Source organism: Aedes albopictus, chromosome 2 (assembly GCF_035046485.1).
Source record: "Aedes albopictus strain Foshan chromosome 2, AalbF5, whole genome shotgun sequence".
NCBI classification, from domain to species: Eukaryota; Metazoa; Arthropoda; class Insecta; order Diptera; family Culicidae; genus Aedes; species Aedes albopictus.
In genome coordinates this window covers 446,772,543-446,787,931 of record NC_085137.1, presented here as the reverse complement: position 1 = coordinate 446,787,931, position 15,389 = coordinate 446,772,543, and the positions used below count along the sequence as shown (strand labels likewise).

The 15,389-nt window shown below is 41.6% G+C and overlaps 3 protein-coding genes across 3 annotated transcripts; 2 read left to right on the top strand and 1 right to left on the bottom strand.

The window, feature by feature from the left end:
• Window positions 1-797: 797 nt before the first annotated feature.
• Window positions 798-1,516, bottom strand: LOC109420161 (cuticle protein CP14.6-like). The gene is made up of 2 exons (XM_019694489.3): window positions 1,370-1,516; window positions 798-1,304 (listed from the first exon to the last, which is right to left on the bottom strand). The coding sequence occupies exons 1-2, from the start codon at window positions 1,379-1,381 to the stop codon at window positions 906-908; spliced, it is 411 nt and encodes a 136-aa protein (XP_019550034.3). The 5' UTR covers window positions 1,382-1,516; the 3' UTR covers window positions 798-905.
• Window positions 1,517-1,748: 232 nt separating this feature from the next.
• On the top strand, window positions 1,749-2,526 carry LOC109420162 (cuticle protein CP14.6-like). The gene is made up of 2 exons (XM_019694491.3): window positions 1,749-1,947; window positions 2,014-2,526. Exons 1-2 carry the CDS (start codon window positions 1,936-1,938, stop codon window positions 2,410-2,412), a joined length of 411 nt encoding a protein of 136 aa, XP_019550036.3. The 5' UTR covers window positions 1,749-1,935; the 3' UTR covers window positions 2,413-2,526.
• A 12,015-nt stretch (window positions 2,527-14,541) lies between these two features.
• On the top strand, window positions 14,542-15,370 carry LOC109420163 (cuticle protein CP14.6). Its single transcript, XM_019694492.3, has 2 exons — window positions 14,542-14,651; window positions 14,733-15,370. Exons 1-2 carry the CDS (start codon window positions 14,640-14,642, stop codon window positions 15,144-15,146), a joined length of 426 nt encoding a protein of 141 aa, XP_019550037.2. The 5' UTR covers window positions 14,542-14,639; the 3' UTR covers window positions 15,147-15,370.
• Window positions 15,371-15,389: the final 19 nt, after the last annotated feature.

The following is a 15,389-nucleotide window of genomic DNA, read 5'->3' as shown; positions in this document are numbered from 1 at the left end:
ATGCACATTAAGAGTGCGTAGCTAGTCCTAAGCACCATTCGTTGGTTCTCTATGCAACTTCGATTGTTCTGGATAAACACGGAGTAGCAACTACGGTGTGCACGGTTATCCTTGCTTTACTTGATTTTGCTTTTGCATCGAAAGAATGATTAATGGATGAATTTCCTACATGGAGCGTTCATTGATTTGAATCAATGAGACATAAGTCAATCACTGGGATTTTTTTTTGCTGTAAGTGTACACAGAAAAAAATATTCATGTAAAATTCAGCGAGAAATCATGCACATAAAGGGAATGCTAGAGTTAGTGCATATTTACATGAGATATCATGTAAAATTACGTTACAATCGTGTAAATTTCCACTAATAGTCGCGTAACCGGTTGGAGTCCATGATGGTTTACGCGATGGTCGGCGGAAATTTACACGATAGTAACGTAATTTTACATTGTATCTCATGTAAAAGTGCGCTAACTCTAGCATTCCCTTTATGTGCATGATTTCTGGCCGAATTTTAATTACATATTTTTTTCTGTGTACTATTTCTCATAGTAAATCCCATGCCCACTTTGAACCACTTGCCCTAAAATGGGGTTTCACCAATCGCGCTGAAATGTTGCACAGTCTATTTGGGACCCGAAATGGACCCAAAAAGTGGACTAAAGATAATTTTTTTCTTCATTCAAGCGTGCCCCATGCTAGTGGCCACCTTATACATGCATCATCAACTTGAGGACCGAACTTACTCTAAACAAAATAATCGGATATGTGACTGATAAGATTTAGAATACGTCGAAAATGAATTTCAAAACATGTTCTATTCTTGTTAGATTTGAGCTACCTACACAGCTAATAACGATTGCACTAGAAACAAACAGTCACAGTTAATTTGATTATATCAGCGGTTTTACTGCTTTAGTCGACGGATGGTGGCATCCAGAGCTTCCAGACTGAAGTCCTTCTGGTCCTTGGGTGGGTTGGCACGGATCTCTTCCAGAGACTTGATTACGTGCTCTGGGGTCGGTGGTGGAGTTGGCAGATGAGCTCCCTCTGGACGGAATCCATTCTCATCGGCGACGTAGATCACACGGTATTGGACACCATCTGGTCCGGTGTAAGAGTACGCTCCGTTGGCTTGGTGGGCACCGAGTCCTTCCTCGTGGAATGCGATTCCGTTGCTGGTTTCGAACGCCCAGTTGTAGTGACCATCGTCGTGGAGAACGTTGTTGTAGGACAAAATGTTGGCGTGGGCTTCTTCCGAAAGGCTACGAGCAAAGCTCGTGGCGATCAGGGCGGAGACGATCAACTGAAAAGTCAGGAAGATGCTTAGAATACCAAACGACAAAATAGAACCACAGAAAAACAACTTACAAGTCGGAACATTTTGCTAGATTTTTGGCTAGGACTGGGCCTACAAACTCAGGAAAGGCAATGTTTGAAATGATAACCTGTAACACCTCTGGGGTCGTTTATATAATCCAAAATAATGTATCCTTTCAAATTTGCTAATGACACGGCCACAACCCATAGAGGTATCTCGTCAATCTTTGTTCCATTCTTCGCATTCTTTCGCTAGGCGACACATATGCCCGCCCAACGACGAGGAACGAGAAGGAGTACGTATCTCTCTAGAAACTGGTGCCGATCGTTAGTACGTCACCTGCTACGAGTGGATTAGCTGGAAGGTCAACCGAGCGCTAATAATGATTTCCCTACTGCTGATTGAAATTATTTTGCCTGTCAAATTTGTGCACAGAACGGACGACTTTCGGTTTGCTTGTTGGTTAATGTGACGATAACGAGAAAATTCCATTGATTGCGTATAGCACTTTGGGGATCAGGATTATATAAGCAACGAAATACAATCAATCAACTATCAGTTCAAGTATTGCCTTCCTGGAGTTAGCACTTCAAGCATTAGCCAAAAATCAAACAAAATGTTCCGACTTGTAAGTTGATTTTCACGGTTTAAATTCATCGTATGATATTCTCATCACCCTCCTCACATTTTTCAGTTGATCGTTTCCGCCCTGATCGCCACGAGCTTTGCTCGCAGCCTCTCAGAAGAAGCCCACGCCAACATTCTGTCCTACAACAACGTTCTCCATGACGATGGCCACTACAACTGGGCGTTCGAAACCAGCAACGGAATCGCATTCCATGAGGAAGGACTCGGTGCTCACCAAGCCAATGGAGCCTACTCCTACACCGGCCCAGATGGCGTTCAGTACCGCGTGATCTACGTCGCCGACGAGAACGGATTCCGTCCGGAGGGAGCTCATCTGCCAACTCCACCACCAACCCCAGAGCACGTGATCAAGTCTCTGGAAGAGATCCGTGCCAACCCACCCAAGGACCAGAAGGACTTCAGCTTGGAAGCCCTGGATGCCACCATCCGCCGGCTGAAGCAGTAAAACCCATTGAGATAATCAAATTGACTGTTTGTTTTAGTGCAATCGTTATTAATTGTGTAGGTAGCTCAACTCATTCAATAATAGAACACGTTTTGAAATTTAATGTCTATGACGTTCTTTACTCACCACACCCAAACAGATACATCTATGTCAAATATGTTTTACATTTCGTTTTCCATGCTGTATCAACCTATTGACATCTAATTAGGTACCACCTAACAACGTCTTAAGAACATCACATCTTACAAAGTGTGTCAATTTTCATGTGTGGGTTGTAGATCGATCGTGACCAAGCGTTGTCGCTGCTGCAGTATACCATAATCATTATGTAGTTAGTCCTGCTAAATATTAGCCCCGTTTGCACCTCCTACTGTGCTGTGATCCGCACGCACTACGAAGCAAACTTGGTCACTCGGTTGGCACTCTTGAACTATTAGGTTCTTGTGCTCAATCATCAAGTCTCAATCTCGCCTTACTGGGGTTCTTGTGCAGTTCAAGAGGGCAGTTCATGCGTGAGCAAATCGATCGCCAGTTAATGGCTCTTGTAAAATACTGCAGACAAATTGGAAAACGGCTGTGATACACATCAAGTCGAGAGCCAGTTGAAAGGATGTTGATAGTCGTTGTCGTTCGCATGGGCGGAGATGCCGAAAAAAGTTGATTGATTTGGTTGGCTATAAATAAAGTCATAATATGAACTTCCGAAGGAATGAAGGCTGCCTTGATCGTGAAGTTGTGGTCTTGGTCAAGGATCGGAGCAAGGCAACTTTCATGTGTGGAATTTAGTTTCTGCAGTGATGTTGGAGTTGGTAGACTGCTTTGAATCTATACAGGTTCACTGAAAAAAAAAAAATGACGCAATGGTGTCATGCAATCGCGAAATTTGGAAAAAGGAAAATAGGTTCCACTAGCCATTCCACGGAGGGCCCATATAGCCGAGGCGGTAAACGCACGGGTATTCAGCATGACCATGCTGAGGGTGACGGGTTCGATTCCCGGTCGGTCCAGGATCTTTTCGTAAAGGAAATTTCCTTGACTTCCTTGGGCATAGAGTATCTTCGTGCCTGCCACACGATATACACATGCAAAATGGTCATTGGCAGAGGAAGCTCTCAGTTAATAACTGTGGAAGTGCTCATAGAACACTAAGCTGAGAAGCAGGCTTTGTCCCAGTGAGGACGTTACGCCAAGAAGAAGAAGAAGAAGAAGCCATTCCACGGAAACTCGATATAGTTCAACTCCGGCAGTCGTGAAACTTGGTGGGATTGTAGTTCATGAAAAATAATTAGAACCGTATTTTTTATTAGGGTAAGAAATCAAACTTTGAACTAGTCAAATTGTAATCTTAATTTGAACCATTTCAAAATTCATTAAAACAACGTACTTTTCAGGCGAATATTGTCCCGAAAAAGATGTTAAACAGCTTTCCGTAATATAGCCTGATAACATGGACTTTAAAAGCATTGAAAAAGGCATTTTTGTCATGGAAAACAGGCAATTGAAAAATTACTGTGATTTCACCCATTTCCCCCAAGAGAAAGCACATTTTCGGTGCACTCGTACAGCATATGCATTGTATCACACGCAATATGTGAACACGTCAAATGAAAGCTTATTTATCGTAGAATCGCCCAACCGAATAATATTCCGCATTATTTGTCATAAAATTATCAAATTTAAGTGATTCTTACTTGGAGAATGTTATCTTAATTTGAACCATTTGTAATCTAAATTTGAACTAGTAAACGGGGGTGAGCTTCTAGTGTTGGCCTGTAGATTGCGCTAGTGGTTGCTTTGTTTACTCTTGGGGGATAAAAAAATCCAAATTTAGTTTCCAAATTCCTAAAAAATTTCGAACATTCTGAGTTGGGATTCCACTGCCTAATGAAAAATAGGTATGAGAATTAGCAGATTCATGTGATTTTTCATTGTTTAGCATGGAATTGGCTGTTTTGTGAGTTGCTCGAGTTGCTGCCGCCAGTAGTTCAAATTAAGATTAAAATTGGTTCAAATTATGATTACGATGGTTCAAATTAAGATTAAAATCATTGTTGATGAAAAATCAAATATTTCAATGAAATTCGGTTCAAATACAAACTTTTCACTATTTAACAGAAAGCTTATACCCGTGGCTTTCATGTACATACGATTTTGCCGTAGTAAATTATTTCCATGTGGGAGAGAAAATCACTTAAAATTTGCACTGCTTCAGAAAGCCGCAATTTGGTTCAAATTTTGATTACCTACCCTACGTCATTAGGGTGACCAATTTTCGGGGTGGTCCAAAAAATCAAGGCAGTTCAAACATTTTTTTTTTCAAAAAATCATAACTTTTGAACCAATTGACGGACTTTAAACATCTTTTTTGTCTTTCTTGTACACCAAAGCATACTGAAAAGCTATATTTTCACTCAAAAAATAAAATCGAATTTTCGATAGATGGCTCGATCACCCTTCACATATACCAATCAACTCAGCTCAACGAACTGAAATGATGTGAGTGTGTATGCATATGTGTGTGCGTAGTGTAGTGTATGTATGTCTGTCTACAACTCTTGAAGGACTCTTGAAGCTAGTTCCCATTGGCCGATTTTTCTGATTAAAGCTCGAAACGAACCGGAATTTCTCCGCATTGTTTGTCATTTAGTCAAGGCGTTCCAGAGTTATGGCCATTTCAGTGATCTGAATCTGCACGAGTAGAATTGGCTGTACTGATCCTTACCATACCATCATGCGATACATCAAACTGCGGTGATTTTTGTAACCTTTAGCATGATTGACGATTTTTTTTGCGGACATCAACACTTGAAACCAGAAATTCCACGATGTCAGCCCAAAATTCAAAATGGTTTCTGAAATCAAAGATGGTGGCTCCAAATTCAAGATGGCGGCTATTTAATGGAGTTTAGGCTTTAAACCCGTTCAATATGACTATATTTTGTATGGAGTCCGGAGTCCAAAAATGGCGGCTATTCAATTGCGTTTTGGGATAATAAATCATTTTGGATTTCCAAAATCCAAAAATAGAAAAAAAATTTAAAAAAACTGCCAAATAAACTCCTAATGGAATTTTTAAGCCAGTTTCAATGTCCGAAGAAGTGTACAAAGTAGAAACGAATTCCAGGAGGAATCCCCAAAACAATTCCATCAGAAATCTATAAGACCAAGAATCCGCAAAGGAATTCCAGCATGAATTCCCAAAAGGAATTCTAGCAGAAATCTCCAGAAGTTTTCTAGGAGGAATCATCGAAGGATATTTAGGAGAAAACCTTGAAGAAATTCAAGAAGAAATCCCCATAGGCATTTCAGAAAGAATCCTGGAAGAAATTCTAGAAGGAATCTCCGAAAGAATTCCAAGAGGAATTACCGAATGAATTCTAGGAATCACCGAAACAATCCCAAGAAGAATTTTCGAAGAAACCTCAGGAGGAATCCCCGTAGGAGTTCTAGAAGGATTGCCGGAAGGAATTTTCTAAGGAATCCTCGAAGGAATTCCAAAAAGAATACCCGTAGGAATCTCCGAAGAAATTCTTGCAGGAATCTCCAAAGGAATTCCAGGAGGGATCTCCGAAAAAATTCCAGGATGAATCTCTAAAGGAATTTGAAGAGGAATCTTTGAAGGAGTTTAAGGAGACTTTCCGAAGGCAGAAATTTCTTAAGGAATTCCAGGAAGAATATAAAAAAAAACAGAAGAAATCCAAAAGGAATTCCAGCATGAATTGCAAAGGAGTTCCATTCGGAATATATAAAAGGAATTGCAGCAGGAATTCCCAACACAATTTCAGCAAGAATCCTAAAGGAATCTCACAAGGAATAGCCAAAGGAATTCCAGAATGAACTCCCAAAAGAATTCCAATAGAAATCTTCATAGAATTTTTAGTAGAAAACATCGAAAGATCACCAGGAGGAATTCTCGAAGAAATTTCAGGAGGACACTCCGAAGGAATTCCCAATAAGAGTTCCAGAACGAAACCCCGAATGAGTTCCATGAGTAATCCCCGAAAGAATTTCAAGGGGAATCACCGAATAAACTCCAGGAGTCACCGAAGGAATCACAGGAAGATTTTTTGAAGAAATCCCTGGAGGAATCACCGTAGGGACCTCCGAGGGACCTCCAGGAGAAATCTACGAAGGAATTTCAGTAGAAATTTTTGAAGAAGTTCCAGGAGGAATCTCTGAAAGAATTCCAGTGGGAATACCTGAAGGAATTCCAGAAGAAACTCCAGGAGGAATCTTCGAAGGAATTCCAGGAGGAATCTCCGATGGAACTCGAGGAGTAATCTCTGCAGGAATTCTGGAAGGAATATTCGAAGAAATTCCAGAGGAAATCCAAAAGGAATCCCAGCATCAATTGCAAAACTGCAATTCCAACCAGAATCGCCAAAGAAATTGCAGCAGGAATCCCCAAAATAGTTCCAGCAGGAATCCTAAAGGAATCCCACCTGGAATCCCCAAGGAGTTTCAAGTTGGACTCGCCAAAAAAATTCAATAGGAATTCCCAAAGAATTTTTAGGATGAATCATCGAAGGATATCCAGAAGGCATCCTCAAAGGAAATTCTAGAAGGAATCTCCGGAAGAATTCCAGGAGGACACTTCGAAGGAGTTCAAGGAGGATTTCCCAATCAAAATTCCGAAAGAATTCCAAGATGAATTACCAAATGAATTCCAGGAGGTATACCTAAAAAGTTCCAGGAGGAGTCACCAAGGGAATTCTAGGAGAAATCCCCAAAGGAACTTCAGAAGAGAAGGAATCAAGGCAGGAATTCCTGGAGCAATATTTCAAAGATTCTCATGAGGAATCCCTTAAAGAATACCATGAGGAATCCTTGAAAGCTTTCCGGGGGATTTTCCACGAAGGGGGATGGGTAAACAGAAAGAATCCCCGGCGGATTTTCAACATGAATCTCAGAAAGATTCTTCAAGGAAATTTTCGAGATATGCCTGATTATAATACCAAGAAACTGAAGGAATTCCGAGAAGGGTAGCTCGAGCATCTTCTGTAGGAAGTCTTGATCGCTTCTAGGGAATTCTGATGTAATTCCTGGAGGCATCCGTAAATCTTCCAGGAAAAATCTCCGAAAGAACTCCTGGATGTCCTGTAATCCATTAAGAATCTTCTCTTGGAATCCCTTAAGGAACTTCTGGGGGAATCTTAGAAGAAGCTCTTGGACAATGTAATTTCTGAATGAACTTATGTAGGAATCCCTGAAGAATCTTCTGGGAGAATTCTCGTGGAGGTATACTTAGGTGCTCCTGTAAGAATCGCTGAGGAAATTTCTGGAGAAATTATGGAGGAATGTCTGAAGAAATATCTGCACGAAACCCGTAGAAGAATCCATGAAAGGACCTCGGGGTTAATCCCTATAGGATTTTCTATAGGAACTCCTGAAGAATCTTCAGAAGGAATCCTAGACTTATTATTAACCCAGACAACCAGTAATCGTATAAGATGTTGCATAGGATGATAAAGCGGAGGTCATATGCATGCATGCCTCCATTTAGGCACATGTTAAATGTACGCATATCGCCTCCACTTCATCATCTTATACACGATGTACGATCACTGGTTGACTGGGAAAGCACCTCTTGTAGGAGCTTCTGAAGGAACTTCTAGAGCAACCACTGAAAGAACTACTATACTGCAGGAATCCTTTGATTAATCCCTGGAGGAATTCCTAGATTAATTCCTTAACCGTTATGTGGCCGGCAAATTTTTTGCTTTCTTCTACACCGTGTATTTTAAATGGGTGCTGGGTACCCAGGAACCCTGCAGGCCACATAAGGGTTGAAAAACTCCTGATAGAATACACGCAAACACATCAGGAGGCATCCTTGAATAGATTCCAGGAGGGAACTCCTGCAGAAATTATTTCTGGGACAATCTTTGAACGAATTCCAGGAGGGGTCCAGAAAGAACTCCAGGAAAAATCCCAGATTTGAATTCTAGAGGAATTCCTGAAGAAATCCCGGTAGAAATTCCTAGACTAATCTCTGAAGGACCTCCTCTGGTAATCCCTTGAGGATCTTCTGGATGAATCACTGAATGATCTTCAAGTAGCATCCTAGAACCCTCCTAAAAAAAATAAGAAGGAACTCATGGAGTAATCCCTGAAGGAATTCCTATTGGAATTCCTGAGAGATCTTCTGAAAAAAAAACATGATGACATTCCTGAGGGCATTCCTGAATTCTGCTGGAGGAATCTCTGAAGGAACTACTGGAGACAAATCTGACGTGACTCTAGAGTAACTTCTGGAGAAATCCTTTACACCAAAACTTCCATTTAGGTAACGGATCGAGACTGCCTAAATAGAATTTTTACTTACATGGATTCATTACCTAAATGGATTTGAAGATAACAAAGAAGTTTGAGAAGGACGAGTGACCTGGAAATTTGAAGGGGGCCATGCGGGGTTTCAAGGGATATCATAGGGATTTCATGAGGAGGGGGCGGGGGGCTGTCAGAGGCGTTCCATCCTTTCTTTTTCGGGGAGTTTCGAAGTGTCTCAGTCGCGTTACATGGGATCCGAAAGGGTGTTAGGGGGATTTCGAAGACATTTCAGAAACCTTCAGAGGATTTTTGACGAGTTTCAGAGGCGTTACTCAGGCGTTATGTAGGCGTTTTCGGGGGTTTCTGAGGGTCTCAAGTGCGTAACATGGTATCCGAGGAGGTTTTAGAGGGATTTCGAGGGCGTTTTAGGAAGCTACAGAGGATTCTTGACGGTTTCAGAAGCGTTACACGGGCGTTTCTGAAGGTTTTGGAGGGTCTCAGGGGTGTAACAGGGGGTTTTGAGGAGGGTTAAGGGGAACCAGTTGCTGAAAATACATTTACACAAGTTATGCATGTAGATTCGATGACTTATGCATAATAAAGTTCTAAGGGAACCTTAAACAGTCTGGGTACGACCTGAACTTCCTTTGACACCACTTGCAACTTATTGTCCTTGAACCAACCTTAACCCTAATCTTAAACATTCCAACTGCCCTGAACACAATCAGATTCCATTTAGGTAACGGTACCTAAATGGAGGGATCTAAATAGATTTTACCTAAATGGATTCGACCTAAATGAAGGTTTGAGTGTACACTGAAACCCCCATTTAGGTAGGATCCATTTAGGTAAAATCTATTTAAGTCCCTCCATTTAGGTAACGTTACCTACATGGAATTTGATTGTGTTCGAAGCAGTTGAAGTACTCAAGATTACAGATAAAGTTGGTTGAAGAAAAAAAAGGAGAATTAAGAGTTAAGGGACGTTTAAGAAGTGTTTAAGGGTTAAAAATTTAAGAGTATCCGAGAACTCCATGGAATTTAGGCCATCTGATCTACAAGCGTAATCAGTGATCTGTTGGAGCATTTTGAACACAGCATCATGTTGTTATGTGTTGTCAAGTGGTGAGTTCGTATTCAGTTTGAACATCTCCAAGAACTTCCTTGAGTATAGGTCATCGGATCTACCAATGATTCTTTGAAGTTCTTCAAGAACTACCTTGAGATTTAGTCATCGAATCTACGAGGGCAACTAGTTGTATCTAAGAGCATTAACAATGAGGTTTATACTCATACAGAACCAGGCATCAATGTTCTATCGAGTGATGAGTTCTGTGATTGTATAGCATATCCGATAATTCCCTAGAGTTAAGGTCTTCATCTACAAGCGTAAATTTATGCTTGCATAGCCTCATGCAGCCATGTGATGTCAAGTGGTGTGTTCGTTGTCAGTTTGAGGATCTCCAACAACTTCCTTAAGTAAAGGGTGAGTCGATAATTATTGTGCCATTTTCAAACTAACGTAACTTTTTTCCTACTTCACCAAAATCAACCAAATTTTGCACAGTTTCTCCTTATAGTCTATTGTTTACATAAAATGAATTGAGAAGTTATCAGTGAGAATCCGGTCGATATAGAATAAATTTAGTTAACAGTTCTAAAACTGGTGTTGTACAATCACATGCTAAAATCAAAAATCATGGTATCGCGCCTTGGACAAATTAATGATTATACATTATCGGATCATCTTAATGGTCGTCAATAGGCTTCAGGAACGGTTGTCAGTGAAACATGAGCTTGGAGCTGGGTGAAAACCAGGCACGATGCACATAAACAAACCAGAGAGCTTCAATTATTTGTTCCAAGTGGAGCCTGAACATGTCCACATGGAGGGCGTTAATTGAAAATGTCGTGAATTTCACTAAAACGCATCCTAAATTTGAACCTATACCAAAAAGTTGAAATACATATATATACTAAACTACTGTAAAAATTTGGTTTCATTCCGTTAACTGTAGACAATTTGCGAATCAGTGGAAGGTAGGGTGGCACAATAATTAACGACTCACCCTTTATATGTCATCGGATCTACTAACGTATTTGGTTGTATCTAAGAGATGTACGACTAAGGTTCATACTCACACAACCTCAGGTAACTATGATCTATCAAGTTTTGTGTTCGAACAATCTTTAAGGGTCTCTCTCCCTTGAGAACTTCCTTGAATATAGGTCATCGAATCTACGAGGGCTACTAGTTGTATTTAAGAGCATTAATAATGAGGTTTATACTCATACAGCCCCAGGCATCAATGTTCTATCAAGTGATGGGTTTATGGTTGTTTAGGAGTATCCCAGATCTCTCTGGAGTTAAGGCCATCTGATTAACAACTGCATTCATTGATCTATTGGAGCATAAGGAATGAAATTTATGCTTACACAGGCTCATGTAGCTATGTGCTATCAAGTGGTGAGTTCATTATCAGTTTGGGGATCTCCAAGAACTTCCTTGAGTATAGGTCATCGGATCTACTAACGTATTTGGTTGTCTCTAAGAGATTAATGCAATATAGGAAAAGTTAAATGAGCATCTATGTATATTCCCCAGTGAATCAAAATTCAACCATCGCGCAACAATAATGACAATGTCGCAACCTGTATTTGTTGCGACAAACAAACCCATGCGACATAAGTTTGTCCCAACTTGAAAATAATGGGATTAACATCGTACACCACGAGTTTAGAGATTTTTAAGCCTTGCATTGCGATTTTCGAACGATAACTTCGAGTTGGTAAACACTACAACTCTGGTGAAGCTCTATCATCAAACAGTTTCGACTTTGGGTTAGCAATAATTGATTATTCACGAGTTGAAAAGTACGCAACAAATTCAGCTTCCGTTTTGTCTGCAACAAAAAATTTCGAGATCATGTCATTATCTGTTACCAGTAGGGATAAAGAGTAATCGTCGCACCTTCTTTGTTGCTTGTTTTGTGCCTCTTTTGTCTGACAATTCTCTTCACTGATATTCCCCTAAAACCGCTCTAAAGACCATTGGGAACCCTTGAAACGCCTCTGGAACTTCCTTGAAATCTTTATGAAATTTAACTGAGAGCCTCTGTACCCCCTTGAAACCACTCTGAAACCTCCTGAAACGCCCCGAAACGCATTGAAACGCCTTGAAACGCTTTGAAATGCCTCCAAAACCCCCTGAAATCCCATGAGCCTCTGAGGCCTCCTTAACCCTCTTGAAACGCTTTGAAACGCTTTGAACCGCCTTGAAACGTATTGAAACGCCTCTAAAACCCCTATGAAACCTGCGAAAAATTCATCTGAGAGACTCTAAAGCACCCTAAAATCCCTGTGAAATCTCCTGAAACGCCCTGAAACGCATTGGATTGCCTTGAAACACTTTGAAACGCTCTGAAACGCCTTTAAGATCCCTATTAAACCTCCGTAAATTTAAACCGAGAGCCTCTGAATCCCCCTAAAACTCCCGTAAAACCTCCTGAAACGCCCTGAAACGTATTAAAACGCATTGAAACGCTTTGAAACGCCTCTGGTACCCCCATGAAAACTCCGTGAAATTCACCTGGGAGCCTCTGAAGCCCTCTTATGGCCCCCTAAACCTCCTGAAACGCCCTACAACACCTTGAAACGCTTTGGAACGCCTCTGAAACTCCCGTGAAGCTCACGTGAGAGCATATGAAGCCCCCTAGAAGACCTCTGAAACCACCTGAAACGCCTGGAAACGCCTCTGACCCCCTCCCCTCCCCTAAAACATCCTTGAAATCCCTCCGAGCATCTCCCTTTACATCAGAAAGCCTTGACCCCCTCCCCTTTGTATCTGCAAGCTACTTGCCCTTCTCAAACTTCTTTGCAACCTTGAAATCCATTTAGGTAATGAACTGAATCCATTTAGGTAGTGAATCCATTTAAGTTAAAATTCTATTTAAGCAGTCCCGACTCGATACCAAAATAGAGGTTCGGGTGTATTGGAATTTTAGTGCAATCTATGAAGGAATTTTAGGAGGAATCTTTGTTTCTTAGAAGAAATTCCTGGACTAAACCCTGAAGAAACTCCTTGTAGGAATCCTTTTAAAATTTTTCTGAAGGAATCCCTGATGACAATTGATAGAATCATTTCAAAAGAATTATTGAGAGAACTAACGAAGAAATGCATAAAAAAAATTAAAGGGATTCTCTCAAGACTTACAAAAAAAATCGGACCGAATGCACACGAGTATTCAGCAAGATCATGCTGAGATGACGGGCTCAATTCTGGATCGGTCCCGGAATTTTTCGTAATGGAATTTTCCTGGACTTCCTTGAGCATTGAGTATGCTCAGATAAAAACTGTGGAAGTGATCAATTTACACTAATCTGAGAAGCAGGCTTTGTCTCAGTGGGAAAGTTACTCCAAGAAGTAGCAGTATGTCAGCAGTACATTTATAACATTAAAGGTTTGGCCAAGCTCCTTATTGAGAGGTGCGCCTCACGGAAAATAGTAGCAGTCTCCTGTTACAATTGACTTGGAATTTTCCACTAATCCTCCGATCGTCAGCTCTGTTATGTCATCGTTGACTTCGACACGACGAGGGCCTATCAAAATATTGATTACCGCATATATCACTATCAATTATCCAACTAACCTAAAACCATGCATCGTATCGGTTTGCGGTCCAAACTAAACCGGACATTTTATCATAATTCCAACAGAACAATTCGGTGCTCTTGATTGATCATCTGACAGGTTAATACTGTCCCGTTGAGTGCAAACTGATCGAATTCAACCGTCTGTTTCTATGCGAGTCAGCCTAACCGCTCTCATCCCACACCTCGCTACTCGCTGAACTGCATTCATCAGTCGTCATCGGCCGGTTAGTGGCCATATCGCTAAAACGAAACGATTCATTGTCACATATTTCGAGTGCCCTAATCCCATTACCATGTGCGTGAGTAGAGGGAAAGCGGGGTAAAATGTTCCAATTGATAAATCTAACGTGCTTGCACTAGCCCTGCATGGAATTCTAGAAACATATCCTGCCCAATGTATCTTTCCATAATATTAGATATATAGGCTTTTTATGGCAGTTCTATGGTACAATATCTAAAAATCATTCTGGTAATGGTCAGGCAAGGTTTTTTTTATTGAGAAAACTCTATTATCAGTTCTTTGGGGAACAATACCAAAGGCCTCTCAGGATCTACGATGAAAGATGGGCTATTCTGGTCCAAAAACACTTTTGCCACTTGAGACGGCTACTGAAGAGTGTGAGATATTCACCTAAATCGCTTACTATCTGGTCAGAATTCAGATTACACATTTGACTCCGAAAGGCGCACTCCGCACCAAATTCTTTCCCCCTGCCGGTTCGTGATCCATTAGACTCACGTTGTTCATAGGATCGCGCGTCGCGGCATGCAAGCTGCACCTTCGCCCCAAAACTAAACCCACATTAGGGTGCCACGGACGAGTGTGTGAGCCTGTTTTCGGAGGTCCGAAATCGTCGATATTTTTCGGTTCGTGCTGTTTCGAGTACGAGTTCCATTCTTGAGCTGCACTCTCGCTCTCGTTTTTTATTTTTTGTCGACCAATCGTCAAATCCATTCATACATACTAGATCGTGCTAATACAGGTGCTGCACGCACCACCATAGTCGTCGTCGTGGTTGGGACTCGTGTGCTGACCCCCGTCAATGTCCTCCTGCAAAAATTCGAACCCCATTCACCCAGAACGACGACGACGAGAGAAATGCATGGTAAACGGGTGAGCCTACGCCCAAGGAGAAGGTTTCGAATGTCGGGTCGAGTCCGAATCTGGGTCGGGTTGGACAGAGTGCGATCGATTAGATATAAATTAGAGCATTTTGGCAGAAGTCGATATCAGTTCCCGAGTTGTGCTCCGACAAGTGAAGTAGTTTCTTTGCATCTCTTTCAGTGCCATTAATCAAAACGACAATGTTCCGACTGGTGCGTAGAAGTGGAATAGATTTGTGGGGTATTAAAGTGTAACAAAGTGGTTCTAAATGTGTTCTAAATTGATCATTACAGTTGATTGCTTCGTCGCTGGTCGCCCTGGCTCTGGCCGTTCCAGTTCATCAACTCCATGAGAACCCAGAAGCCCACGCTCAGATCGTCCAGTACGAAAATGTTCTACATGACGATGGCCACTACAACTGGGCTTACCAGACGAGCAACGGCATTGCTGCTCGTGAGGAAGGTCTGGGAGGACATGGTGCCAATGGAGAGTTCTCTTACACCGGCCCAGATGGCGTCCAGTACCGTGTGATCTACGTCGCCGACGAGAACGGATTCCGCCCAGAAGGAGCTCATCTGCCAACTCCACCACCAACCCCAGAGCATGTGCTGAAGTCCCTGCAGGACATCCGTGCCAACCCACCCAAGGACCAGAAGGACTTCAGCCTTGAAGCTCTGGACGCCACCATCCGTCGGCTGCAGCACTAAACGGTGCCTCAAGCAACCTTAGATGCTCGAATTGTTGATCTTGATCCTGACATTGTTGACTCAAAGTTCTAGTTTGATGAGAATTCCTCCAAGGAAGTTCACTCCAGTCAGACGTCCAGAATACTTGTTCAATGGACACATTGTTGTAAATAGTGAAAACTTAGTGATAAGTAGAAAAATGTTTGTAATAAAGTGATGTTATCTGTGCTAAATGAAACAAAAAGGTGTAATTTCAACTAATTT